Genomic DNA, 26,203 nt, shown 5'->3' with positions numbered 1-26,203 from the left:
GCTCTGGGTACCAGGCTTACAATGGGATCCCACCTTCAGAGCCTGACTGGGATAATATAATATAATATAATATAATATAATATAATATAATATAATATAATATAATATAATATAATATAATATAATATAATATAATATAATATAATATAATATAATATAATATATAACATAGCAAGTGTAATAGTCATCCCTTGAGCTATCAACCCATTTGAAATGGCTGCTTTTGCATCTGCATCACAGCACAGTTTTTCAACTACATGTGAGGCAATCTTGCCTTTCCAATTTGATTTTCATCTGGCTTTATATTCTCTTGGCCATATTGAGTCCAGCCTGCACTGTGGAGTCAGAACATATTTCCCAGCTCTCAGAACTTCTTACTCCTTACACTACTGCCATGACAGTGTTTGTGATTAACTCTCCCAACAAAAATATCTTTCCCTCACATACATAAATTTCTTTTATACCGCCTCCATTTAGTCCTTCCAGCTGCAGCAATGTTTTGTCCTTAACTGTTGCTGCTCACGCCAAACAGTTCAAGCTGTGCAATAATTCTGTCACAGGTACACAGGCACCTTCTACTCAAGGTGAAATCTTGTGGAAGGAGAATTTATCAAAATTTGTTATCAAAACCCTTGAGGTGCTCATTTGGTGAGATACCATCTCTTCTGTCTCATTGAAACCCACTTATTTCTAATGGTTTCCAAAGTTATTTGTGCATAGAATTTTTCAGAGTTCTAATAATCACCACAACATTTCTATTTATTCTTCAATTGTCTTTCTAGCTAAAAATTAGCTAGAACTGATCATAACAAACCAGGAATAATTTGTTAAAAAGGATTTTGCTAATCTGGGTCATTTATAAAAGGTGGGCCACTTAGGCTGGATGAAAAGGGGTTTTTTATCTGTTTTTTGTCCCTCCACTGCTGTGTTTAACACAGAATCATAGAATCAGTTATATGGGATAAGGCACTGGTTTTACATATGGATATCTATTATGTCCAGACTGCATATTTGGGAAACTAAGACTCCTGTCCTTCTGGAAGGCCAGCACAGATGTCAGCTCCTCAATCCACAGTAAAGCATCTTTCCTTCTTGCAGGAAGGCAAATCCATTTTCTAGCAGCCTGGCTGGCTCAACTGCCTGGGAAGGTGTTGTGCTAATTATAAAAAGGGATGGTGGAAATGAGGAACAAATCTGGTTTTACTGAATGCACGGGGCGTTAAAAACTAAGAATGTGGAAAACAGAAAATTCTCTGCTTCAGAAACAGCAAAAGGATGCATTTTATTAACACAGCTTGGACCTGTTTGGTAACTTCTGGGATAGAGAGGGAATGCTGGACAAGGATTGCTGCAGTTTCTGCTTTTAACACCTGTGTACAGTTACATAGGTAAAAAAGACATTGCAAGGGATCTCTGCAATTCCTGCATAATCTGTCTCTGTTTTCAAGCTGTTGGAAACTCAGGAATAAGGGATACCAAACAAAAGCACAGGCACTGTGCTCAGGAAGGGACTGGAGGTGGTACTCAGCCTGGGTGAGTCTCAGTGATCACTGAGGTCACAGAATCAAACAGGATCACAGAATGACTGGGTTGGAAGAGACCTTCAAGATCATCGAGTCCAACCCATGTCCTGACACCTCAACTGAACCATGGCACCAAGTGCCACATCCAGCCTTCTCCTAAATGCATCCAGGGACGGTGCCTCCACCACCTCCTGGGGCAGGCCATTCCAGCACTTTATCTCTCTTTCCATAAAAAATTTTTTCCTAATATCCAACCCTTGGTGCAGCTTGAGACTGTGTCCTCTGGTTCTGTCAGTGCTGCTTGGAGAAAGAGACCAACCCCACCTGACCACAGCCACCTTTCAGGGAGCTGTAGGGAGTGATAAGGTCAGCCCTGAGTCTCCTTTTCTCCAGGCTGAGCACCCCCAGCTCCCTCAGTGGCTCCTCACAGGGTTTGTGTTCCCAGCCCCTCTCCAGCCTCGTTGCCTCCTCTGGACGCGCTCCAGCGTCTCAATGTCCTTCCCAAACTGAGGGGCCAGAGCTGGACACAGCACTCGAGGTGTGCCCTCACCAGTGCTGAGCACAGGGGAAAGGACAACCTCCCTGCTCCTGCTGGCCACACTATTCCTGATCCAGGCCTTTCCTGACACAAATATCCCATGCCTCTGTGCCACCTTGGAGAGGAAAAGGCAGCGTGGAGCCTGGCAGAGCCTGCTGTGACACTAGAGGTCAGCATGGGCACAGCTCCATGGGCAGAGCAGGGCCGGGAATGTGCCCTGCCAGTGCTGCCCCGGGACTGGCACAGCCCCGGGACTGGCACAGATTTGATCCTTGCCTGGAAAGACGAGAACTGCTCATGGTCACTGCAGCCACGTGCCTGCATCAGACCTAATCTGAAATAAACTCCCAGCACTCCTACAGCTACTAATAAGGTGGATCCCAAGGGCACAGGATAGAAAAAGGCACAAAGGAGGCTATGGAATGAAAACTCACCCTTTGAAAATTTTAAAAATTAGGCTGGAACTTAAGGAAAGGTGCACTGAGGAGGCCAAGAGTTGAAAGACAGCAAGAATCTCTCAGACATGCTGAGTCTGCCTTTATATCAGTATTATTGGTAAAATCTAGGAGTTCTCCAGGCACTTTAGGGAGGGAGGAACAATAAATGATAAAGTTGGAATGTAGCTAAAGATAACTTCAGCCTGAAAATGAATACTTCACCTCAGTTGTGGGCAATCAGATAGCCCTGAATTCTGAAGGATATGGAGCATAAAATCACAAGTGTAATAGAAAGCATTTATGTAGTAAGTCTCTCAGGTTCATGTAATACCTTATGATGGAAGAAAAGCAAACAGAAACATCTAAATTAAAGCAGGAGAAACATTTTTTCAACTTACCCAGAACATTTTAGAAAAAAAAACCAAACAACAAAAAAATGTTAACATATTTTGGAATAGAAAGACATTTCAAAATGGAATTGGCTCATTACTGACTAACACAAGATAACTGTCAATGCAGAAAGAGTAAATACGTGACATTTGTATTCTCTGTTTGAGCAGGTAAAATGCAAGATGATGTGCCAACCTCATCTGAGGGACTATTTCTACTCTCAGAAGAATTCTGCAGAATGTTAAAAACTGGCTACAAAATGCCAAAAACTGGCAGTTTTTAAAATGAGGTAGCACAAAAGTCTTGTTTGTAAAAGATTTTCTGCAGGCAAAAGAATTTAGCAGACCACAATAATGATTTTCTTTTCTTTGTTGTTGGTTTTTTTTCCATTGGATCTCAAAATATCAAGGGAACTTTAAACTGGACAGCAGCAGGTCCTGTGCTGGTGCCATTAAAGGGCAAATGAGATAACCTGGATAATTGGGAGCCCATAGACCTGGCATCGACCCTAGCAAAATAATGGAGCAATTCCTACAAGTCTCAATTAATGGAGGATAAAAGAAAGGAAGTTGAATTAATGCCAGTCAATATGATTTTCTTTGGAAAACAGAACCTGCCAAGCTGGCATGGTATCTTTGAAGAGAACACAGGAACCAGGTGCTGCTCTGTCCTGCCCACTTCCAGAGAACAGTTGGGATTGCAATAAAGTTCCCTAAAAATGGAACTTTCCTTAGAAGGGAGATTATACATCAGCCTGACATGAAACACCTGCCCAGCAGTTTTACTGGGCCTGGAGTGTTTAATTGGAGTTTGTTTTTTCCAAGAACTATTCCTCTTTCCTTCACTCATGGTGTGCAAATGACAAGCCTCTATTAAACACAATTGTTCAAACTTAATGGCAAAGGGAAGCTGCTGGAAGAAATGTTCCTAAATCTTGTTGAGGGGAAAGAACTGTTGCTGTGGTGCTGGTATGGAAAAAGCTGAGTCTGAGCTTCATTTCCTCCACATTTAAATGATCTACTTTCTAAATCATTATCATAAGAAGTTCTGCTGCTTTGCAAAGACCATGATGCAAATTCTTGCAAGAGGCACAAGTTTGTGATGTTTCTCAGCTGATGTTCTTTCAGCAATCCCAACAGACCTAATTTAATTTCTAATCATTTCACCATGCCTAACACATTTTTCTAAATTACTTCTTCATTTTTACTCAGAGGGAATACTGGCTGATTTTTGCTTATAAAGCTTTTCCCTTTCATTCCCATTGTTTCCTATGCAGAGGGAATGCACAGAGCAATTCTGTGATCAGCTGCTTTCACTCCATGCCATATTTCAATAATAATATGGCACATACTGTGCATTCCATATATTTCATTTCCCTCCCAGCTCCAACCTCTATCACATTACTCACAGAAGCACTGAACCTCATTCTGGGTGCAGGACATTTTTTGAGACAGCCCAGCAAAATATAGGAGTGCACAAGTTCACTGCCAGAGAAAATGTGTCCCTTTTGTTCCTATTTAATTACATTTTCATCCTTTTTAGAGTAGAAGAATGGCATATTTAAAGCCTTAAGCTATGTTAACATTATTATTCCCACTGTACCATAAGCAAACAGGAAAACAATCAGAAAGAAGGCAATAGTTATAAATTACAGTAAATGTCTGGTGCTTTGCCAGACACATGGCATAAGTCTTCATAATTTCATGTCAGAAAATTTGTAACATGCTTCTGTTTATATTCTTTTCTTGCTTCCAGCCTTCATAATCCTTTTGTTCCTCTTGTGACAATTCTTTTCTTAATTTTTGTGTTCCTTTGAATGACCAAAGACATTCTTGCTCAAAAAACAATCATCATCTATTAAGACAATCCTGTCACATACTGAATTTACCTCCTGAAGAAACTCTCGAGGAAGTCTTTAAGGATTTGTAACAAACAGTTTTGGTTACTCTCTCTTCAAAATCACTAAAAAGATGCAAAACTTCTTTCTTATCTTTAAACTTCACTTCATGCCCTCAGAACTTTCTACAGATCTGGAGACAAATGGACAGCTCAAATTTAATGCAGGGTTACTGTTCCTACACAGGGCAAGTCCAGCCTCAATCTTCCTTTTGTTTAATACATTTCCATCTCTAAATTCTGACTTTTCTCAAGCCCTTTGAAGAGCTACAGAGCTGTTCTCCCTCTATTCTCAGAGCCTGGATCCATTCTCTCTAAATATTAGATCTGGTTTTCCCTCCTCCTCTTTTCCCCTCTCAAAAGGGAGATAGAAAAGGAAGCACAACCTCTCCACATAGGGAAAAAAAAAAGAGAAAAGTATACCTTGCAGTTTATAATGACATGCATAAAAGAAAAACATCTGTAAATGAATGATACAATGCATAAATTTTAGTGTATCATCTGTGCAATGCCAGAAGTTCTTAATCAATACAACAGAGATCTAAAAACACATCAATAGATGATTTCAAACTTCATACACTCCTGGAGAACATTAATTATATTCTCAGAGCTCATTTATAATGAGCTTTTAATTAGAGAGGATGTCCTCACATCTTAATTCTTAAAAGCAGAGCAATGATGAGATGGTAGGTAATTCTTAAAATAACCTGCTTTAATGTAGATTTCATTTTCTTTTATTATACCAGGACTATAAAGGCTCCTTGCTTAAAGTTACTTGTGGCAATATACGTGTGTGATAAAGGAGGATTCCATTTCCTTTGTCATCAGTAGGGATGGGTATGGGATATCCCACTAAAGGATGCCTCCTCTAGCATTCAGGGAAAGGTCAACATGGCTGTGAGCAAGAGCTAAATGCATTGTATGACTCCCTCAGACTGGGAGATGACTGGCCAGGTTTTCTTCCCTTATTTATTTATTAGACATTCTTCCACTCTTTAGAAAATAAAAACCAACATAATCCTATATAAAATATCTGCATAGCTCTGTGTAAAGGCTTTGGTACTTCCCAGCATAGTTCCTCCTGAGAAAGTCTCTTTGCTTGGACAGTAAAATCCAATCAATAAACCTACCTTTTAGTTCAGCAGCTCAGCTTTATCCAATTCTCCCATTTCTAGCAGGGCACAAAGGCCCTGATGTGTCTGTTGGGCCAGACACGTGGCATCTGTCACATTAGGGTTCAACAGGGGCTTGATGTGATTACCTGGTTTGCTTTCATTCGGTTTGCACTGAACTTCTTCCACACACTCTGCAGGAAACCAGCCGATATGTCCCCGGGTGCTGCCTTCCCAGAATCCACCTTCTCCGATGCTCAGCACTGAACAGGGCAGACACAGGCAGCGTTACACTTTGCCTCCTCACACAAATACACAATTCTTGCATTACACCTTCAGTAATCCCTGGTAACTAGCAAACACTGTGCAATAACTAATGCTGGTACCCCCAAAATGGGCACAGAGTAACCTTCAAGCAGGACCCTCCCTACTCAGTCTTTGTAACCACTCCCCAAATTTTTTTTTATTTACCACAAGTTTCCCTGGCCTTCACACAATTGTTTCCATTTTCAGTGTTCTCACTGCTGGATTAATCAAGGATAAATACATGGTAATACCACTACCAAAAAAAACCAGTGTCTTGTCTGCTGAAATGAAGTGCTGAACCGATTGTCAAATTGCACCCACACTGAAATGGATTTTAATAATACATATTTTGATATCTCCTGTTTTTCCTAAGGAAACATGTTATTTGACTTAGTAGGTAGCTCCAGGGATTTGTAATGCAGGTTGAGTAGTATGATTTAAGGGTTTGAATACACAGCAAACACTTGAACCTCCCATAGGTGAGATCTACAATAGAGATGCCTTTTGAAACATTTCAATGATCTTTCTCTCTATAGAAGAAAACAACAATATGGAGGAGAATGATTTGTCAATAGGAGAGGAGGCTTTTATCTGGCACTTCTAAGTATCTTGATATTAACTCTAGGACTCAGAAAGGATTGTGACAAAAGCCTGCAGAGCAAGAATTGTATAAGTAAGCAACTGGAGGTGAATTATGGTGATGGAAGGACCCTAAATACTTGCTATGGTGTTTAAATTAGCATTATAGAAGTTCCTGCAAACCACTGTATGTTTACTATATATTAGAGGACTATAAATGTACTGTTAGAAAGATGCTGTACATTAATATTGAGACAAAGGTGATACCTCAACAAAACCAGGTTGATTGGGAATATGGATCAGACACACAGCACAGGTGCTCAGAGCTTCCCAAAATCAGCCCAGCTCCATCCACTGAGTGCCAGCTCAGCCCCAGCTGCCCTTGCTGAAAACCAAGGCTAACCAGCCCAAATCCATCTCTCTGCTGAGGAATTCCAGTACCTGGGATCCTGCCTCTGCAGGGTATTTCAGTGCACAGGGACATAAAAGGAGAGCTGCTTTGATGGTCTCCAACACCAGCACTTCTGGCACTGTTAAAACCTTGCCAGACTTTAAAACCCTGGTCCCTGCCTGGCTGCAATTGAACTCAGGATCAGTGCAGCTGCTGTGACTGAGGGGCACTGAAGCTGAACTTGATTTGCACTAGTACAGAGCAGGATGAAAATTAAATTAATCAGAGCCCCAGAAAAAAGCAAAAAGAAATAAATCTTGGTAATGTGAAAGCAGTCTAGTTGGAGACACCAGGAGCTGTAAAACTGCATTTGAAAGTAAATGTTTACCAGGGTTTTATTAATGCAATACTCAGCTATTTGTGGTATCACTTACAGAGCATGGCCATCTATTAACAGAGACATTTGACAGCAAAATGTTTATAAATATGTCACTTTTAAGCCTTTTAATGTAGTATATTCCAAGAGACAGATGCCATGAACTGCATATTTCCACACCACCACAGTAAGAAGTACATACTAAGTCCCAGGAAACATCCATTAAGGAAAAGTCCTACACCTGGATGGGTCCCAAATGCACAATTTGTCAAGCACTTTTCTGACATATATGAGAAAACCTATAACCTATAACTCCTATAAACCCAGGAAGTTATGAGATACTGGGGGAGGGCACTGAGCTTAGATGACAACAAAACTCTACACTGAAAATTGAGCTGAATTAAAAAATGTTTGCATGTCTTTTTTTAAAAAATATAAACATGGGGCAAAATTAATGAAAAAATATGCTACTGTATTCCAGGTGTTGTTAAAAATATTTAAAGCCTGTGCACATTAACTAACACACATTGTCCATCTAATAATTCAGTGTTACGTAAAACATCACCCATCCAATATAAATGGGGAATTCAGCAGCTTCCAATACATTTTTAACAATGTAACATCTGCTCACATAAGAAAGCATTTCTTAGATATAAGGAACCAGGAAAACTTAATAACCTACATGTACATATTAGAATCATTGTAGAATGCAATGTACAGTGGTTTAATTTCTGTCATAAAAGAGAGTGTAGGACTCCAGCCAAAAGAAATTTCCAAATGTGAGACAGTGAGACTCCTATTGCCAGTAATTAGCTGCCTTTTTTTTTTTTTTTTTTTTTTGGGGGGGAGGAGTTTACAGCACTGAATCTCAGTCCTGGATTTCACTCCACAAACTCATGGAGTGATTTCATGTGTTTATGGCAGTAGCAGCTGATGCAAATCAACACTTTTGGGAAATAAAATTTGCCTTGGAACACTGTCTGTGAGTGCAGGGTGAAAAGGGATTCCTACAGAGCAAAACCAGACCCACTTTAGCCCATTATTATATGAATTATTGAGTATTAGACATCACTAATAGCCAGAGCAAAGGAAAAAACACGTGAAGTCCTGCCTGAAGACATAACATCCATGGAAAAGCAGTGGAAGGGTGAAATGAGTGCTGCTGGAATGCAGGCAGCCCTCAGCATTCTGGGAAAAACCTCCTGCTGGGGGCCGGGAGAAGCAGGAAAAGCCTGCTGGAGCTGCAAGAGGCACAAAGATGACACAGAGCAAATGAGGGACAGCCCTGGCTTCAGCTGATGTGCAGAGACAGTTAAATTGATGTGGATATGGGGGACAAGCTCATATTCCAATGCAGAAGTTGAGCCCTAGATGGTTCTGCATCCCCTAAAACCTTGAAATGATCTTCTTCCCCCTCACGTGGTGCCATTAATAAGAAATTCTGCACATGAGCCAAGGCTATAATAAAGTATAGATCTATAAAAACTGGCAACACTTCACTCACTCCAAAGTGGGGAACTTAAAGGATAAATAGAAAAATGTAATTTATCTATTGTACCCATGAATGGTTTTTTTAGAATGAGGTCTTCATTTCTATCTTTACTCTCCCAACAGTGTTTAAGAGATTCACTGTAACAGATAATTTGTTACCAGCAAGAGATTTTCTAATCAATCTTTTTCCTGCTGAAGGACAAAACAATGGTAAATGAAAGGACAACTTTCCCTAAATTAATAATAAAGCTTTCTAATTTCCAGTGGTTTTCACTTTTCTTTTGGTAAAATCAAAAGGTGTGGTTGCTATGGCAAAAGCAGGTCAGATGCTCTTCACACACAACCTGAATTACAAAAAGAATCTGATGTTGTAAGAGTGAAATAAAGGTTCTTGTAACATCAGGTATCTTGAGACATCTTTTCACGACAAAAGTGTGGTTTAAAAGACGAGTTGTGTCCAATTATATGAACAAAACTGCAAAGCAAAATTGGATAAGCACCAAACAACTGGGTAACAGGAAACCATGGATAGGCAGGTTACAATCAGGGGCTTCTATTTTATTGTTTTTAAAGCATTATACTTAAAATCAGCAAGATTCTGCCAGAAAATTTAATATATAGAATATTTTACAATATTATATATTATAAAATTATTAGACTAGAGCATAGAATGCTTTGTCTCTTGCAAATTGAAGTCTATTGGAAATGTATCTATTGCAATTGATATTAATATAGTATACTAATCTCAAACAGATTAATTACTCAATGTGCCATCAAAATCACTTTAATCAAAAGAACATAGAATTTGTATCCTCCCATATTACAGCTCCCTGCATGCCCCAACAAGAAATGAAAGTTATGGTGACTACTATTTCTAAATTCCTTGTGATATTGAAATGCCCAGGAGCAAATTCTTCCAGGCAGCCTTCTTTGCAAAAAAGGCAAGGAAATTTAAAGCCAAATTCAGGCCAATGTCTTTACAGCTGTTACAGCCTGTACCTAAAATGTCTTTGTAATATCTAAATCAATTTTTAGTGCTTGGATAAACTTCATTCTTCTTTATTGGGAAAATAAATAATCATATGGATTGGGAATGAGAGACCATATTCTGGGAAAAAAGAACATTTCTGCAACCAGCAGAAAAAAAAAAGAAAACTCAACAGAATGAAAATAAAGTATAAAGTCAGAAATCCATTGAAAAAAAAAAAAAAAAAGAATGAACAGCTGAACCAGCCTGTGCTTATGTAAAAACTCTGGGTTTGTGTCCCGAGGTAAAATTTGTCTCAATCTTCTTCTTTGAAATACAGGAGATTTTTAATTTCTAACTGGTAGAGGCCTAACCTTTTCTCCCAGAAATAATTAACATTGTGATTTAGGCTTTTCCCTTGCTGAAATGTCTATTGTCTGACATAAATTTTCAGAATTATTTGTCTTTGGCAGGAGAGCTTCCAAATGACAGACAATCTATGCAGGAATACTTATTGGAGGCTGTGGTGTCTCATCCCTGGATGTGTCCAAAGGCAGGGATTGGGACTGGATGACCCTTAAGGTCCATCCTAACCCCTAAATGCATCCTAGGATTCCGTGATTCTTTGATGAAAACAGACTTTACGTACAACATAAATGAAGGTCAGCATGAGTTATAACTTAATCACGCTCTCAGTTAAAAACAGGGATTTTTCTGACTCTGTTCCTCTGCCCCTCCTGGTTCCTGACAGCAATCCCTCCCTCCCTCCCTCAGGGAGGGATGCTGAGCTGGATCTGGCTGTTTTGTCTCCTGGGCAGGCTGGTTCTGGCTCTCAAAGATGCCATCGAGGGAGCCTGACAGAACCTGGGGTCAGAGCAGCAGCGTGGGGAGGAGCTCAGTGCCCCTCACCCTGCTGCCAGGCACAGGGGGCTTCCAGCACCCACACAGACCTTCCTGGGCACTCCACCCACAGCCTGGAAGGGCAGGCTCCTGTATCTGCAGTAAATGATTCTGGCTAATTGACCCGGGCAGTCACACTGGGCTGTGGCCCTACAGACATTTCTTGTGGTGGAGAAGGAAATGCAGCAGTTCCTTCCCAGCTTGAGTTATGGGAGCTGACCAAATTAGGGAGATAACACAGAGATCCTGACTTAAAACACCTCTTCACCTTTTCTCACCTCTGCTTTCCCAGGAAAGAAACAGTGCAAACAAGCACTTCAGGAGAACCTCAGGGTGAGAAGATGACTGGGGCTACTAACAGAGCAACCACCCTCTACGTCAAACCTACAAATACAATAAGCTGCACGTAATCCTCTAAATCTGAGGAAATATGGCTCAGTTGAAATAGAACTGAGCTGTGCTGTTCAACATTTGGCCCTCTGTGGGAGCTTTTTCCCCTTACCATAAAGTTTCTATGAAGATCACCTTTTCCCTGTTTTTTACGTGTCTGTGAAATAGTTTTGAGATAATGAGGGAGAGATGAAAACAGTGTGAGAAATCAATCTGCACTGATTTGGGTTTTGGTCAGAAATCACACATTACAAAAATCCACCCTCTGATTCCCAGCTCTGTTGAGGAAGGTGCAGTCAGAGTCAAGTTTGCCCTTCTTCACAGTGATGCCCAAACTTGAAATCAGGGGAATTCAGAGAGACTTGATGGAGAAGGGGCCCCAAGCCAAGCTAGATGCAGAGCCTGGAGTGTTGTGCTGCACCACACTGATGCACTCACAGCTCCTCTCTGACTCCTGGTGCTCCTGTCCCCTGAATATTCCAGGCCAGTTGCTGACTACTCAAGAAAGGATGTGTTAAAGTAGCCAAGCACGATGACAGGGGATTTGTGGGTGCTTTTGCCTCCTGATCCCTTTCCATGGTCTCTGACAGCAAAGGGAACTCTCCCGCTGGAGCAGGAACAAGGCCGGGTCTTTGTTACATTTTGACAGCACCACTCTGTCCTGCTCTTCAGGCACAAGCAGCTTGAAGGAATGAGTTAGGATAGGACCTGTGATGAGCCATAGTTTATCATGTTAGGAGCTGAAATCAAACCATTCAAGTCAGGAGACAGAAAGGAAGCGAAACAGACCAGTGAACCTGGGTAAGATTAATATTCTGTTTCACATTCATTTCATCCTTCATGTCAAAGAGCAGCTGAACAATACCTTGCAAACCTCTTAGGTTCAATTTTGCTGCCACACTTACCCACACAAGGTACAAAATGCTCTTGAAGAAACAGAACAGCCTTTCTGAGGCTCTTCCCTTCCCAGTATTTTGTTTACTAATCTAACAAGTGCAAAAGCTCAGGAGACCAACTTTCCTCCTGCCCACAAGCACTGTCTGTTGGCAATATCTTTGAGCACAGCAGGGGTTTAATAATCTTTCTTTTTCAAAATGACTTACAAGTGGATTTCACAAGAAATGAAAATGTTAGCGATATATTTGGATTGCCCTGCTGGCTGAGATCACGCTGAAATAAAAGCAGAGTCACCAGGGTCAATATTTCTGCTGCACAGAGCTACTGACTTCCTGCCCAGAGCAGATGCTTGAGCTGCTGCTGCTGAGTGACTCCTGCTCCTCTGACCCCGAGGAATGGAGCTGAGAGCTGCATTTGGGCTTACCACAACCCTGCTGTGATGTCCCTGCACCAGAGGTATCTCAGAGGGCTCATGGAAGTCTGTTGGAGCATATTTGAGATACTGAAATAACTCCCTGGTTTTCCATACAATGGGCACTAGAAAAAGCTGAGAGAGCTGTGGCAGGGCAGCCTGGAAAGAAGAAGGATCTGGGGAGACCATAAAAAACAAAGCTGTGAGCAGGGTGAGACTTCAAATGCTCTCAAAGTATTTTAATCGGGTGGGTTTTTTCTTTCTAAATCAGTGAAGGATAGTTCATGTGTGTTTTAGATATGTTTTAACATAACCCAAACTCTGAAAATAATTCTGATTTTTTTATTTTTGAAGTGACCAGAGCCTGTCTGCACCTGGAACTCAGACTTTTTACCTTCCCAAAAACCATCTCTATTGCTTTATCTTCATGGACAAGAAAACTGCTAATTTGCTCACAAAGAATCTTTTGAGCATTGCATTCTGAGTTTTGCTATCAAAGAGACCACTTAATTTCCAATGCAAGAATTCAATTTAGTAACACAAAAGCTGATTCAAATTAATTTTGCAGATATTTTATACATGTTTGTGTGCATTTGGATTGTGGCAGATTTATTGCTATGGACTTTCAGATAAAGAAGGAAGAAAGAAAAAAATATACAAAAGCAAAATATTAGAAGTGTTTCAGTGAGGAATCAAACTAGATCTCCTTTATTTATGTGAAAACATAAGATTAGGGCAATTCTGGTATAAATAAAGATATCAGATTTATTTTTGCAAGCAGCCATGGCTCCTCTCTCATGAGTGGCAGACACACAAATGATGTCAGTGTGTATGACTAACAACTAAAAATACAGCAGGTATTTTTGTACAGGCTACGTAATATCCTATGAATACAAGACCATTTTGTTTAGTTTACATTCCTTTGAACCTTGCCCATTCACAGATTTCTCTGAGCAGTTTCCTTGTATCACACACTGTGAACTATTGTCACTGATGCACTTCTACCAGTTTTAGAGAGAAAAAAAACCCAAACCCTGCTTCATCTCCATTTGATGAAAACATCTGATTTTTCATCAAGAGTTTAGGAATTCATCCCTCTCTGTGACCCTTCTAATTCTGCCAAGTTAAAAAAGAAAATCCATAAAAACATTTCCCAAGTAATCCCTTTCTCTAATATGTTGTTCTGGGTTTTTATCCCTGCAATAAATGCCTTGCTACATCTTTGCTGTGATTAGTCTCATGGGATGTACTCGTGATGAGCATCTCCCCGGGGTCAGCCTGAACACAGGGCACAATCTCTCTGCCAGCGCCAGGCCACGTTTGAATTCCCCAAAACAATCCAAAAGCCAGGACTTGGGCATCAGTGTCCTACACAGAGCAGTGCAGTCACCAAGCTGGCAGAGGAGAGGGGCCAAGACAAAGCTTTTCCATTCCTCAGTGAGGATAAGATGTTTCCAAAGTGAAGGAAAAATTTAATTCCATGGGGTTTAATATTCTCCCATTTCCTCCAAGTACTGCACAGAGCAAGTTGCTAAACCCTAAACAGGCTGAGCCATGGTCTTGCTAAGTCTGTAAAACACAGAAAATACATCCAGTACCAAGAATTCATGCTCAGGAAGAGGAAAAAATGCAGGATCTCCTTATAGTCAGCAGTTCTGGCACTCCCACAGCACTGAGGACTCTGAGTTCTACTGCCTGTGCTTTTGGAGGATGGAGAGGGAGCCCATCCTGCTCACATGGAGTAATTTTTTTTAAACATCACAGAATCCTGGAATAGTTTAGGTTGGGAGGGACCTTCAAGATCATCTTGTTCCAGCCTTTTCCCAGTGAAAGGGTAACCTTCCACTATCCCAGATTGCTCCAAGCTCTGTCCAACCTGGCCTTGGACACTTCTAGGGATGGGGCAGTCACAGCTTCTCTGGGCCACCTGTGCTGGGGCTTCACTCCCTCTCAGGGAAGAATTTCTTCCTCAAATCTAGTCTAAATCTACCATCTTTCAGTTCAAAGCCATAGCTCCTTGTCCTATCACTACACTTATTGTCTAGCAATAATTACATTTTCACTGAAACAGGGACGGGAATCCAGATTTAATTGGACCTGGGTTTTTGGCACAAAAAGTTCGAGCAGCTTCTTGGATACTGTTACACAACAGAGACCTCTTTAAAGCACCACTGTCTTTTCCCTGCACTCTTTGTTCTCTCCATGACCTTGCCGTGTTCATTCTGACATATTTTTTTGCTGCAGCTGAGGAACCATTGACATGGTAACACGAAATAGGATTTGATCTTGTTCTGGAAGTTTTCCCTTTGATTAGCTCTGGGAGCCTGTCACACACTGTTCCAGCCCTGCCATGCAAACAGCCTTAAATTACATTTCACAAGGTTTCATCCTTGGGAGCAACACTGACAATCCCTGTGAACACTTGTTCTTTCCCCAAACCCTCCCCAAAAGCTGGCTGACACCTATAGAAACCTCGCCAGACTTTGCTGCAGCAAAGTTCTCTAAAATGCTTCAAAACAAATGGACCTGCAAAAACTCTGCCAGATTTCAAGTCAATGTGCAAATCAGATTCTTGAAGCTGAAAAAATAATCCCTGCAGGAATGATTTGATGTAGAATGGGAACATCCCCCTTTTAATGGCAGTAATAATTAATGTGTTACTTTCAATAAACTTATATTTTTCCCACAAAGAAAAAACCCCAGCCATAACTGCATTTTTTATTTCAGCATTTAGAGTGCCCCCTAAAATCATTGGTCTCCATTTAGGCTACACCATTTTATGAAAACATGAAAAGTAGACTAATTCCTTCCTGCAATGTTTTCCAGTGACTGTTACTGTAACTTAGAACCAATGGCTCCTGAATTAATTTTTCAAAAACAATAAACATTTCATTGAAATTTAAATCCTTTATTCTGGGATTATTTTTGCATATAATAGTCTAAAAACCTAAGGTAAACCACCTGCCAGATAAGGAATGCCTCTAAAATATTCAGCATTCCAGGCAACCTGCTGCAGTGCTTCCTCTTTTGCCAGGAAACACAATTTCTGTCTTGTCTTTTCCCAGAACTGCCCAGAGTTGTCTTATTCTGGTGAGAAGATCTTGTCTGGTTGTTATTCCGTCCTCTACATAAACAGAATATTCCTGCATCCTTAAATCCAACAGGACAATTGAACATCTCTGTGTCCAACACCTGCCCTGGAGCAGCCACTCATTCCTTGTCCACTGGCACCTGCCTGACCTCTAAGAACACTGAGTGGAGAAAGTTATTTAGTACCCCCAAAATCTCATCCTAGTTCTTGTGCACCATGAGATCATAATCACTGCTTCCTACCTGATCAGGGAACAGCCTTGAGAACTGCAAAATTATCTTCTCAGCCCTACAGACTCTAAGTTTAACCTTCTCCCTTCATCCTTGCATTTAAAATTAACTTTGCATGTTTTACCTTTAAGTGTTGCACCCTTCAAATTTCTGTCTTACACCTTCTGAGGGCTGGAGTTAACAGAAATTATTAAACTCAAAAATGCTTCAGAATCAGTACATCCAAAAATAAAAATGCAAAAAATACCTTCTAATGGCTCCCTATTTTTTTTTCCAGCTACTGTTTGCAGGCTCAAGGGAGGAGGTATTTGAAGTCTTCCTTCGTGAGATAAGTAGTTCCCTTTGCAAGAAAATTTGCAGCTGCTTAACACTTTTATTTAGGACACTGAATTTATTCCCTTTTGTTTGATTTCCATAATTGTTGTTTGATTTGTATGGGTCCAACACAAAGTCTCTTTTATTCTGTTTTACCTGGTGGTGCAAAACCACAGCCTCACACCTCACTCTGGGGAAGGTGAGTCCTGTACACCCTATCTCCCTTTTTTTCAGCTGTATCTGGATGTATTGACTGCCTTCAAAGCAATAATAAAGCTTGGCCTTCATTTAAACCTGGTCTTAGCATGTAATTGCAGTAGTGAACAGAAATTTCACATGCACCGCCATGCTCCTCCAAAATTATATTTACAGGAGGTTCTTCCTACCCACTTATCCTAAGTCCCATGAGGGGATATTTTCTACTTAACCAATTAAATGTTCCTGGAGGAAAGGGCAGAGCTGACCTTAGCCCCATTCCCCCTTCCTGAGCCTTTTAGATAGCTGACAGGTTTACAACCCCTTAAAGCCCTGGAGCAGGGCCTCTGGAATGGCTCCAGCAGCAAATTCCGTGCCCTGGGTAAGAGAAAATGGTGCTATTATTGCACAGAGTTGTGAGTTGAGAGAGTTTGTGGCAGCACTTTGAAGGCAGTTAAAGTGGCAGCTAAATATGCATTGGTTACAAAACAGAACCAGAAGCAAAATATCCTGCAAAGAAACAAATGCATAAAAGCACTTTCACCATACAGATTATTTCCACCCGTGTAAAAGAGAATTTTTACATAAAATTCCCACCTAGCAGGAGAAAAGGTTTATTCCAGATGAATTAGGTGCTCACCTTTGACTCTATCTCCTTTGTGCAGGTGAATTTCCCCTTCCCCTTGAGGTTGATATGGCTTTACAACAATAAAAAGTCTCCCAGGGACAGCACTGTAGAGCTTCCTTTTGGGACCCTGATAATCCAAGGCAGACAGAGTATCTTTGTTGGCACTGGGACTGTAAACGGCACTGGAAATTGAAATGAAAAATCATTAACAGCTTATTCAAAGGGGGAACGTTAATCATTTACCATCACATTAGCAAGATTAAATTAAGCAGTGAATAACAAAACTGCCTCCCAGTAAGACATCAAACCCTGCAGAAAAAAAAACAAACAGGAGCTTTTAAGGGTTGAAATCTTTCAGTATGAATCATGATCAATATTCACCTGACCATAATGGCCTAGAACAGAAAACACACAACATTAAAGCTTTTAGTTTTTCCGCAATTTAAACTTGCACATTCCTAGGCCCTAATTAAATTCAAAATTTATATGCCCATCATATATTCCCAGCATGTCAATTTGTCAGAGGGACTTGAAAATGTCTGTATTTACAATTCTTGGGAATGGGTATCTTTGTAACACAGAGTGAACAAGTGAGATCACTGAATTATTAACTAAATGGACTGAATAATCAAGTTACTTCATCACTCCAAGGCCCAAGGTTAAATTTAGATCTGCACAAAGCCTGGTACTTGTGGTTAACATTTTCCAAATTATCATTTCTTCTGGATGGCAATCACCAGCTCATTCAGTGACTCCAGAATGTGCCCAGGAGAGCCGCAGGTCACCACCAACTCACAGTCATGGTGTATAAAAAAGGAATTGTTGAAAGGTGGTGAACAATGCATAAGATCACTCTTAAACCTGTGGGAAAATGAGTGAACTGCCAAAAAGATATGAAAAGAGAAAGAGGCAAATACTAAAGAGGGTGAGAAACCTATAGGACAGATCATAACAAACTAGCAATACACTAGCAGTCAACTTCAAAAAAACCCCAAAGCATAAAAACTTGCAGTCTTAACCAAAGTCTAGAAAAGGAAAATATTCATGAGAAGGAGTAATATTAATAGAGTTTGATAGAGAAAAGTTAGGCTACCAAAGGAAGAAGGGTGATTTAGTGGTGGTTTGGCATTATAACACTCTGCTTGCCTTCATGTAAGAAAGTATCTCAAACTGCTTTATGCAAAATGAAATACAAGGGCTGGGGTCTGCTGAGTTTTCACCTTTTTTTTTCTTTTTCAACCAGTCTCCTACCAAAATGGGAGCCAGTAAGTCAATAGGTACAGAAGTCTGATAAAAACCCACATCTATTGGATCTTTCCTATCAGGAACACTCCTGTTTTCCTGCAGTAACCTCTTCACCGTTTGGAATTACATGCCCCTTTCACCTTGTTTTGTTCTATTACTGTGAAGGGATGCTGCTAATGGTAAGCCCCACTCAGGAGTTTAAAAGGGAGTTCTGCTTGCATGTCTGTGATGGAGTTTGCACCAGAAACCTCAGCCAACTCTCACAGTTGTTTAAAGAAAGCCTGGAAAAGATGACATTCAGATTTCAGTTCTTTTGCTCCATTCCTTTTTCCTTATAAGTGGAGGAACAGTCATCACCATAAAAAAAAAAAAATCTAGATCTATAAACTATAGCTACACATCTGATTTCCACTTGTATCAAGCTGTGTTTCTGCCTAGTCTGGTGGCAGCTATTCCCAGTGTTATCTCCCAGCATCTACTTTAACTGTGAGCACAGAAGATACATTCATTTTCTCCTTCACTGAAAGAGAAAAGGGAAATGGCACATTAAACCCACACAAGGAATGCAGAACTTCTTAGGCAACAGACTCACTAATGGAAATCAGGGCTGCAACGTGGGGTGCAGGACTTTTTAAAAAGAGATCTTTCCTCTCCCTTGCTTGTCCCCAGCGTGGGCTCCAAGCCCAGCAAGTGCCATGCCAGGAAGGAGCAGGAGGAGGATGCAGAGATTTCAAGAGAGGTGTAGACATGTTTCCCTCTCAGCCAGAAGAAGGTGGCCATCCTTGGCAGCTCAGCCCTCACTGAGGCTGTGTTGGCACCTCATTCACTGATTTCTGTGGGGTATGTTCCACACAAAGCCTGTCCCTTTCTTTTCATTCCCAGCTTCCCCCCTACCAACCACTTTGCTGTGAAGAGCAACAGCCTTGTGAGAATCAAGAACAGTTTGGTTTGAAAGGGACCCTCAAGACCACCCAGTGCCACCCCCTGCCACGGGCAGGGACATCTTCCATTGGACCAGGTTTTTCCAGCCTGGCCTTGGACATTTCCAGGGATGGGGCAGCCACAGCTTCTCTGGGAAGTCTGTTCCAGTGACTCACCACCCTCTCAGGAAAGAATTTCTTCCTAATATCCAGTCTAAATCTCTCCTCTTTCAGTTTGAGAAGACAGAGCACCTGAGCCACACGGGCTGCAAAGGTCACATGAACCCCTTCCAGCATGGCTTTCCAGCACCTCTCCACAGCACAAATCCCACAGACCTCATTAACCCCTTGTCACAGTCTGACCTTCTCCATCACTGTGCCCCTTCTGGCTGCTCCTGCTCCACAACCCAACCTCCTGCTCTATCAGAAAGGACTTTTCCATCCCAGGGGAGCAACAGCTTCGTGGTAACTATTATTTGCAAATAATAAGCAGAGACAGCAACAGTTCCCACATTTAGCTAACAGTAAGTAGGTGGTCATGCAGTTAAACAAAATCTGTGAGGAAAGTGTCATATAAGGTGCCATTCCTGACTGTAAAATGGGCCTGTGGCAAGAAAAGGCATTATTTGCAGGAAGAATTATATACATAAATCCATTTAGTTATCTTTAAATTTAGAGAGCCTCCAGCTCTCTTCTCAGTGCTTGTATGGACTCTGGACTTCTCTGAAACAAGTCTTGGTGGAACAGAGGGAGCTGGGTAGCAGCTTCAGCAGCTGTGCTGCTGATGCACTAAGAGGAAGACCAAAATTTTATATCCACAAACTCTCAGGCATTAAATTGGTTCCCATTGTCACTTGAGCAACTTTTCAGAAAGGGAAGAGGAAAGTGGTTGAACAAAGTCAAAGCAAGTAAATGTTTGCTTAATAAAAAAAAAAATATTTCTAATTGTTACCCCCCAGCTGAAGCTGAAAGGATTGTTTATACTTCTAGAATTTGAAGCATGTTATCTCAGGAACATTGATGAAAATGCATTTTTATCCCATGCAGCTAAAATAATCACTGACTCTAAGGTAGAACCTCCCTCTCTCGTGGCATCAGCAGAATCCAGAGGAACAGAAGAACACTCATTCTCTGAAAAGAACCTTACAATCTCCTCACTTCAACTCCTCATCCAGTTGAAGCCTCATTACAGACTGATCTTGAGCTGTTACTGGGCTCTGTGAGGACATGCCACCCAAATTATACCCAAATGAAATTTTGCCATTATTGTAACACACAACAAAGCAAGATGAGCTTGCTTGCTGCATGAAACCACTGGCATATGGAATCTGCATTCCCTTCCTTCCCTTTAATTTCACTCTTTCTTACATGCCAGACGACTCTGTCTCACAATTCACCAGATCCCCCCTGCCCAGCAGTATTGTTTCCATCACAAACAGTGCCTGGCAGTTTGGCCAGGGAGAGCAGAGGAACAGGCAGGGTAACAGAGGCAGTGTCAGCTACATAACATTTTGTTTTACTGACTTGAAAACTCCACTGAACATCCCTTACACCTACAAACAGCAAAGAGAAACCAACAGCTGCATTTCTTGACAATTCCCAGTTCCTTTTCTGCTCTGAACAGCAGACATATTATATATACATATATTAGGAAACAGGGAAGACAAAGCCAGATTTTCAACTGAGGAGTGTTTGGCCAAAATGTGTGAGCTCTGGTTCTCTCCAGCAGAGCTCAGCTCTGATGCCTCCCAGCCTTTTTGTAGCACTTCAACTCCTTGTCCTGGTGCATCTCCATCTCTTTCCCATTTGACAGGAGCTCCTGAGTCCAGGGCAGTGCCTTCTCAAAGCTGTAGCCCCCATAAATGATCAAAACTTAGCCCCAGCCCTCCGCTTTATTCCATGGCTTACAAAACCTACATGACTCTAATTAGTCAGGATTTGCTCTCCAGTCGGACAGAGCTGCAGGATATTTGCCCTGAATGCCTGCTAGATCACATTACTCCCTCTATTTCACTCTTTGGTGTGTGCTGAGAACCTAAACAGCCTCTGCTCCATCACCCATGAGCAGCTCCAACACAGGTTCCAGGCATGACCAACAGTTCTGTGAAGGGACCAGTTATCCCAGAAACAGTTTGCTTCACTGTTAGATACAATCCTTATTTCAACTTTGGGAAGATGTGCAGAGCCAGCACCTTGAGCTGGAGGTGCAAACTGTGTTAAGTCACTGCTGAACTTGAAAGTCTGCCTGGCTGCTGGAGCTCTGTGAGGAAACGGCTGGCTTTGGGGCTTCCAATTAAAATATTTACACTTGGGCATGGTCCACTGTGCTGAGCATGAATAACTGTACATTCTGGAGAGTGCAACTAACATAAAGGAATGTGGCAGGCCAGCATGGTGCCTGTAGGGTACCTCGTGCCGTGAAACAGCCAAAGCTCACCTGATGTGCCTGTGCTGCTGCCTCTTGGCATCCTCTCCCAGCCTGTTGAGGGATGGCGAGCGGCTCCGGGAGGACGGAGTGTAACTCCCCACAGTTTTTACAGTTCCATTGGGATTATTCTGCATCTGTTGGAGCAGGTGAGGGGAAAGGCTGCGGTGTGAAGAGGCAGAGGAGGAGGCTGACCACTCGGGGAGGTTGTTGATGTTCAGGTTGTTGTCGCTGTTGGAGCGGAGCAGGATCCGGGGGGCTGCCAAGGTGCTGGGAGGCCTCCTCCTCCTGTTGGAGTAGGTGGGAGCCTCCCTAAAGGGCACTGTGCAAAGAGAGACATGGAGGGTGATCTCAGATGATTTCACATTCGTGTGTGTTTACCACCACATGCAACATATGGCATTGTTTCTTCTGCAGAGACAGAAACTCCACCTTTCCAGCAGAGCTGATCAAATTATCTTTAGAACATCATTAAATCAAAAACAACAGAGCAACATGAACTTGTTTGCTGGCTTGCATACACGGTGAGGCAACACCAGTGCCCTGAGCCTGCTGAGCACTCTGAACTGTGCTCTAGGAAATGGGAAACACCTCATTATTGCCAAGTTTGAGGCTCAGAAAGTTCATTTTCCTGCTGTGTTGTCACATTCAGTCAGAAAGGCACAGAACAGGGCTGCCCAGCAGAATTCCTGCTGCATGGACTTGTGGTTTCCATCCCGCATTCCTGGTACCCAAACTGGTCCAGACCTAAGTTCAAGTTCAGGCCTAACCTGAAATCTGTGAACAGTCACCTTATCCCCATCTTGCAGGTTAAAAATTGAGGACACAGCTTGCTGTCCTGGCAGAACTCTATTACACTGCTGCAATCCCCAGGCATTCCCCTCTTTCTAATCCTGGCATCCCTACCACATCCATTACTATGGTATATAGAGCATATTACCCCAGGGTAATACACTGGCTCCGTCACATGCCACATCCCAGGGGGAACACCAGGATATCCAAAAGCTCCAAGAAACTCCTTAATGGAAGAGCCACAACACAAAACAAAGCCAGGGCGACACAAATCTCACTCAGAGCAGAGGGTCCAACCCCCCACGCGTGCTGCTGGTTCACATGAGCGTTCACACCATTTTCCACATCTCCTTTTCCCACTCCAGTGGGTCAGTTTGTCCCAAGTGCAACTTGGAAGGCAAATTCCCTCATAAAAAAGCACCCAGTTATCAGCAGATGGGATAGAATTTCCTGCCCTGTCATAAAGGAATTGACCCCAAAACCTCATGCTGGCCCTGATCCCCATTATTGCAACTGCCCTCATTAATTTCTCTCAGTGGAGCTCATGGGGGTCACAGGACCTGAGCCAAAGTGCACAGATTTACATCCACAAAGTCACAGTGGCATAACTAACAAAATGCATCCAGGCACTGCTGCTGAGGGCTTCACTGAGCTGTTGTAATTCTCAAAGAAAAAAATCATATGTAAATTGGGAAAGAAGACCCACAAAATATCATCCTTCATGTCTAAAGTGCCAGTAAGTGCCATTTATAAAGAGCCAGAAATGTCTACTCATTCAATACCCTTCAAAACCACACAAAAAACCAGAATAAGAATGTCTGTCATACTGTGCAAGTAAATAAATTCACATAAATATGAATATAGATAAGAATCAATCTGTCCTGCCTTGAAATAGAGCCTTTAATTGAGAGAACAAAGCAAAATTTAAGGTTTCAGTGCAAAACTGAGAGCATATTTATAGCATAAAATAGAGATGGAACAGCGAGTAAAAGAATGGTTTGAATCATTTTCACCAGAGTCAATTTATGATTACAGTTTATCAATTACAATTCTGAATATTTTACAATAACATCCTTTGTATTTCCAGTGAGCTGAAACTTCCTGTAGTAAACAACTCAACAACATCTGAACAATCAAACACGGGAACAGCATGCACAGAAAGGGCTTCAGTTATTCCCATGCTTCCTTTGAAATAAGGGAAATAGCCTTTAAAAGCTTTAAATGGGAGACAGCACACAAGTCCAATGTTTATGCAAGAAACTAGAAGAAACTCTGGATAATTTTCCCGACATTTCAAGTTTTTTCCCATTCCATATTTCTTTAAGGTTTCAAAGCAGCTGAGGGTGTCATGAGAGCACCTTGGTGCTTCAGGTGTCACAGTGAAAGACCCAGTTAGTGCTAACTTACAGCAAACTCACAGCATTCATCTCCAAAACTGGCACATACAGACCCCTAGGTCGATGTGTGGGGCAGAGATGCAACATTTCTACATTCCTTTACTTTTGACATTTGGAATACAACTCCAGAAAGCACTGCATTGAAGGTGGAGATCTTTCCCAGGTACAACAAAGCAGAATTCAGTCAAGGGGAAAACACAAAAACTGAGTACAGGGGATGTTTGGCACACTCAGGTTTGCTACCAAAAGCTCCAATGCTGTTCCCCCAGGTCACCAAAGTTAGCCTTGGATTGAGTAAAAATTGGGTCTGACCTTTAGGTTTCAATTTCTCATTAAGCTGAAAGCAGCCTGCCCAGCCCTTCCTGCCACAGGCTGAGAAAACAAAATCCTGCCAGTGTTTTGGGGATGTTTTCTGGGACTCTGGAGAGGCTGGTGGAGTCCCTGCTGGTGGCAGGGGGAGGGAGGACAAGGACAGGGTGCCAGGGCACGGTGACAGCACGGACACAGAGCTGCAGGGCACATCTGTACTGACAGACTGGAGAAACCACCCTCCAGGCACCAGAGGAAAGGAAATCTCCTTCCCTTACACACCTCAGGAGCATTTTACAAGCCCATTTAAGAGTTTAGCTTTTGTTTTGCTATTAATGTTCTATTCTTGAGGAGAGAACTATGAGCAAAATTAGCCTTTACTACAGGAAATAAACAGGGAAGGGGACAACTAATTACACCAATTGATGTGTGTCTAACACAAATCTTTTATAGAAAGAGTTAAAAATAAGCATTTCTGTGCCTGAAGTGATTAATATTCCACCCAACTGTTTCTTTTCCCCAGCAATCTGCAAACTGTAAGTGGGTGGGTATTTTTTTAGCTGCTTCTTATCAGCATTATTTATATTATTTTCACAATTAAAAAACAGAACTACAACAAAAAATGATTAAATGCAAATGTCCATGCTTTAGTCCCTGTTGGACTCTGCTTTCCCCTATTATTTCACCACGTTTCAGAACTGCAAGAATAACTGTGGCAAAACTTGTTTGGGAAAAACACTTAATATAAAATGACATGAAAATGCCTGAACCAATTCCATGCCCCAAAAGTTTAAATTTATCATCCCTAAAAGCATACTTGAAAGTACCACATAATCCTTCCTCCAGCTCTCTGAATTCTATTCCTGGCACTTCATACATCTGAAGGTGCAATTCAGCACCATTCACTGACAAAATTCACCTAGGAAAATCCTTCTATGTCTCCAAATGCATTTCTTAGGGAGCAAAAACATTTTTATAACTACTTGATTCTTCAGAGAAAATCCTAAAAGGAATAAAGTAACATCCAGCTTTAATAACCACTTGCCTAAACGGACTGTCTAACATCAAATAATTCTGAAAAAGAAATCGCAGGAATTGATTAATTATAGAGTCACTAAGCTCATCATATTAAATGTACACAAGAAAACACCAGTCTGAAACATCAAAGTGTTCTGCTTTCATCGCTTACCTTCTTTCTTTGTGAAGGCATTTAACAAAGACTTCATTTTCCCTTTTTACTTTAGCAGCAATCCCCTCATTATATAACCTTTGCAGGCAAGAAAGAGGCAAAAAAAGATTTAAAAAAATAAAAAATAATAATATTAAAAAAGAAAAAAACACCAACAATCAAGCTACCCAATTTCTATGTGTTCAGGCTGGCTGCACCCTGACATAAGCAGCAGGTTTCTGGGCACTGTGGAATTGCGAGCATTGCTGGGCATGCAGTACCCAGCGTTCTGGTGACAAAGCCCACCCCACATTCTGTCTGTCAGCTGGGAGCCAACTGTGCACAGACTGGAGCTGCTCAAAAAAAAAAAAAAAAAAAAAAAAAGGGAAGAAGGAAAAAAAAAAAAAAAAAAAAAGCGCTCCTGCTATCTCTCGCAGCTCGCATTAGTCATGTGAACCTGCCGCCGCCACAGCCCCGCAGAGCAGACGCTGCTCCCGCTCCCCAGCCCCAGCCCGCCGGCTGCGGGAGCGCCTGGGACCGGGAGCTGCGGGGCCCCGGCGGCCGCACATTCCCCGCTCCAGCCGGGAGAGGGGCTGGAGCAGCTGGGGCCGGGCACGGGAAAGCCCGGCCAGGGCTGGGAGCTGCCGGGGACCTGCCTTTCGCTCTCAACTTGCACAGCTGCCTCTCGGTGCTCAGAGCATCCCACTGTTTATTCGCTTGTTGCTATTTATGTGCTTGTTGCTGTTTACTCACTTTTTGCTATTTATTTCCTTTTACCTATCTGTTTCCTTTTCACTATTTCTTTTTCCCCATCGGTTTCCCCTTCTGCTCTTCACTTTTTGTTATTTATTCCCTTTCCCCTAATTATTTATTTCTTTCTTCC

The 26,203-nt window shown here is 41.8% G+C and overlaps 1 protein-coding gene across 8 annotated transcripts in view; it reads right to left on the bottom strand.

Moving 5' to 3' along the window:
- SHANK2 (SH3 and multiple ankyrin repeat domains 2) overlaps positions 1 to 26,203 on the bottom strand; it is a 249,330-nt gene that overhangs the window by 157,665 nt on the left and 65,462 nt on the right. For 6 of the 8 annotated variants that reach the window (XM_071428342.1, XM_071428343.1, XM_071428344.1 and 3 more), the window contains 3 exons: positions 21,667 to 21,976; positions 17,077 to 17,246; positions 6,046 to 6,159 (listed from right to left, as the gene is read on the bottom strand). In XM_071428342.1, the coding sequence (XP_071284443.1) occupies positions 6,046 to 6,159; positions 17,077 to 17,246; positions 21,667 to 21,976 (594 nt within the window). Of the gene's footprint in view, positions 1 to 6,045; positions 6,160 to 17,076; positions 17,247 to 21,666; positions 21,977 to 25,341; positions 25,669 to 26,203 lie in introns of those variants that run through there. The other 2 variants (XM_071428346.1, XM_071428349.1) reach the window with 1 other exon arrangement.

Source organism: Agelaius tricolor, unplaced genomic scaffold, assembly GCF_023055355.1.
Source record: "Agelaius tricolor isolate 1412-34295 unplaced genomic scaffold, bAgeTri1.0.p SCAF_5, whole genome shotgun sequence".
Taxonomy (NCBI): Eukaryota; Metazoa; Chordata; class Aves; order Passeriformes; family Icteridae; genus Agelaius; species Agelaius tricolor.
This window is presented reverse-complemented; position numbering and strand designations above follow the sequence as displayed.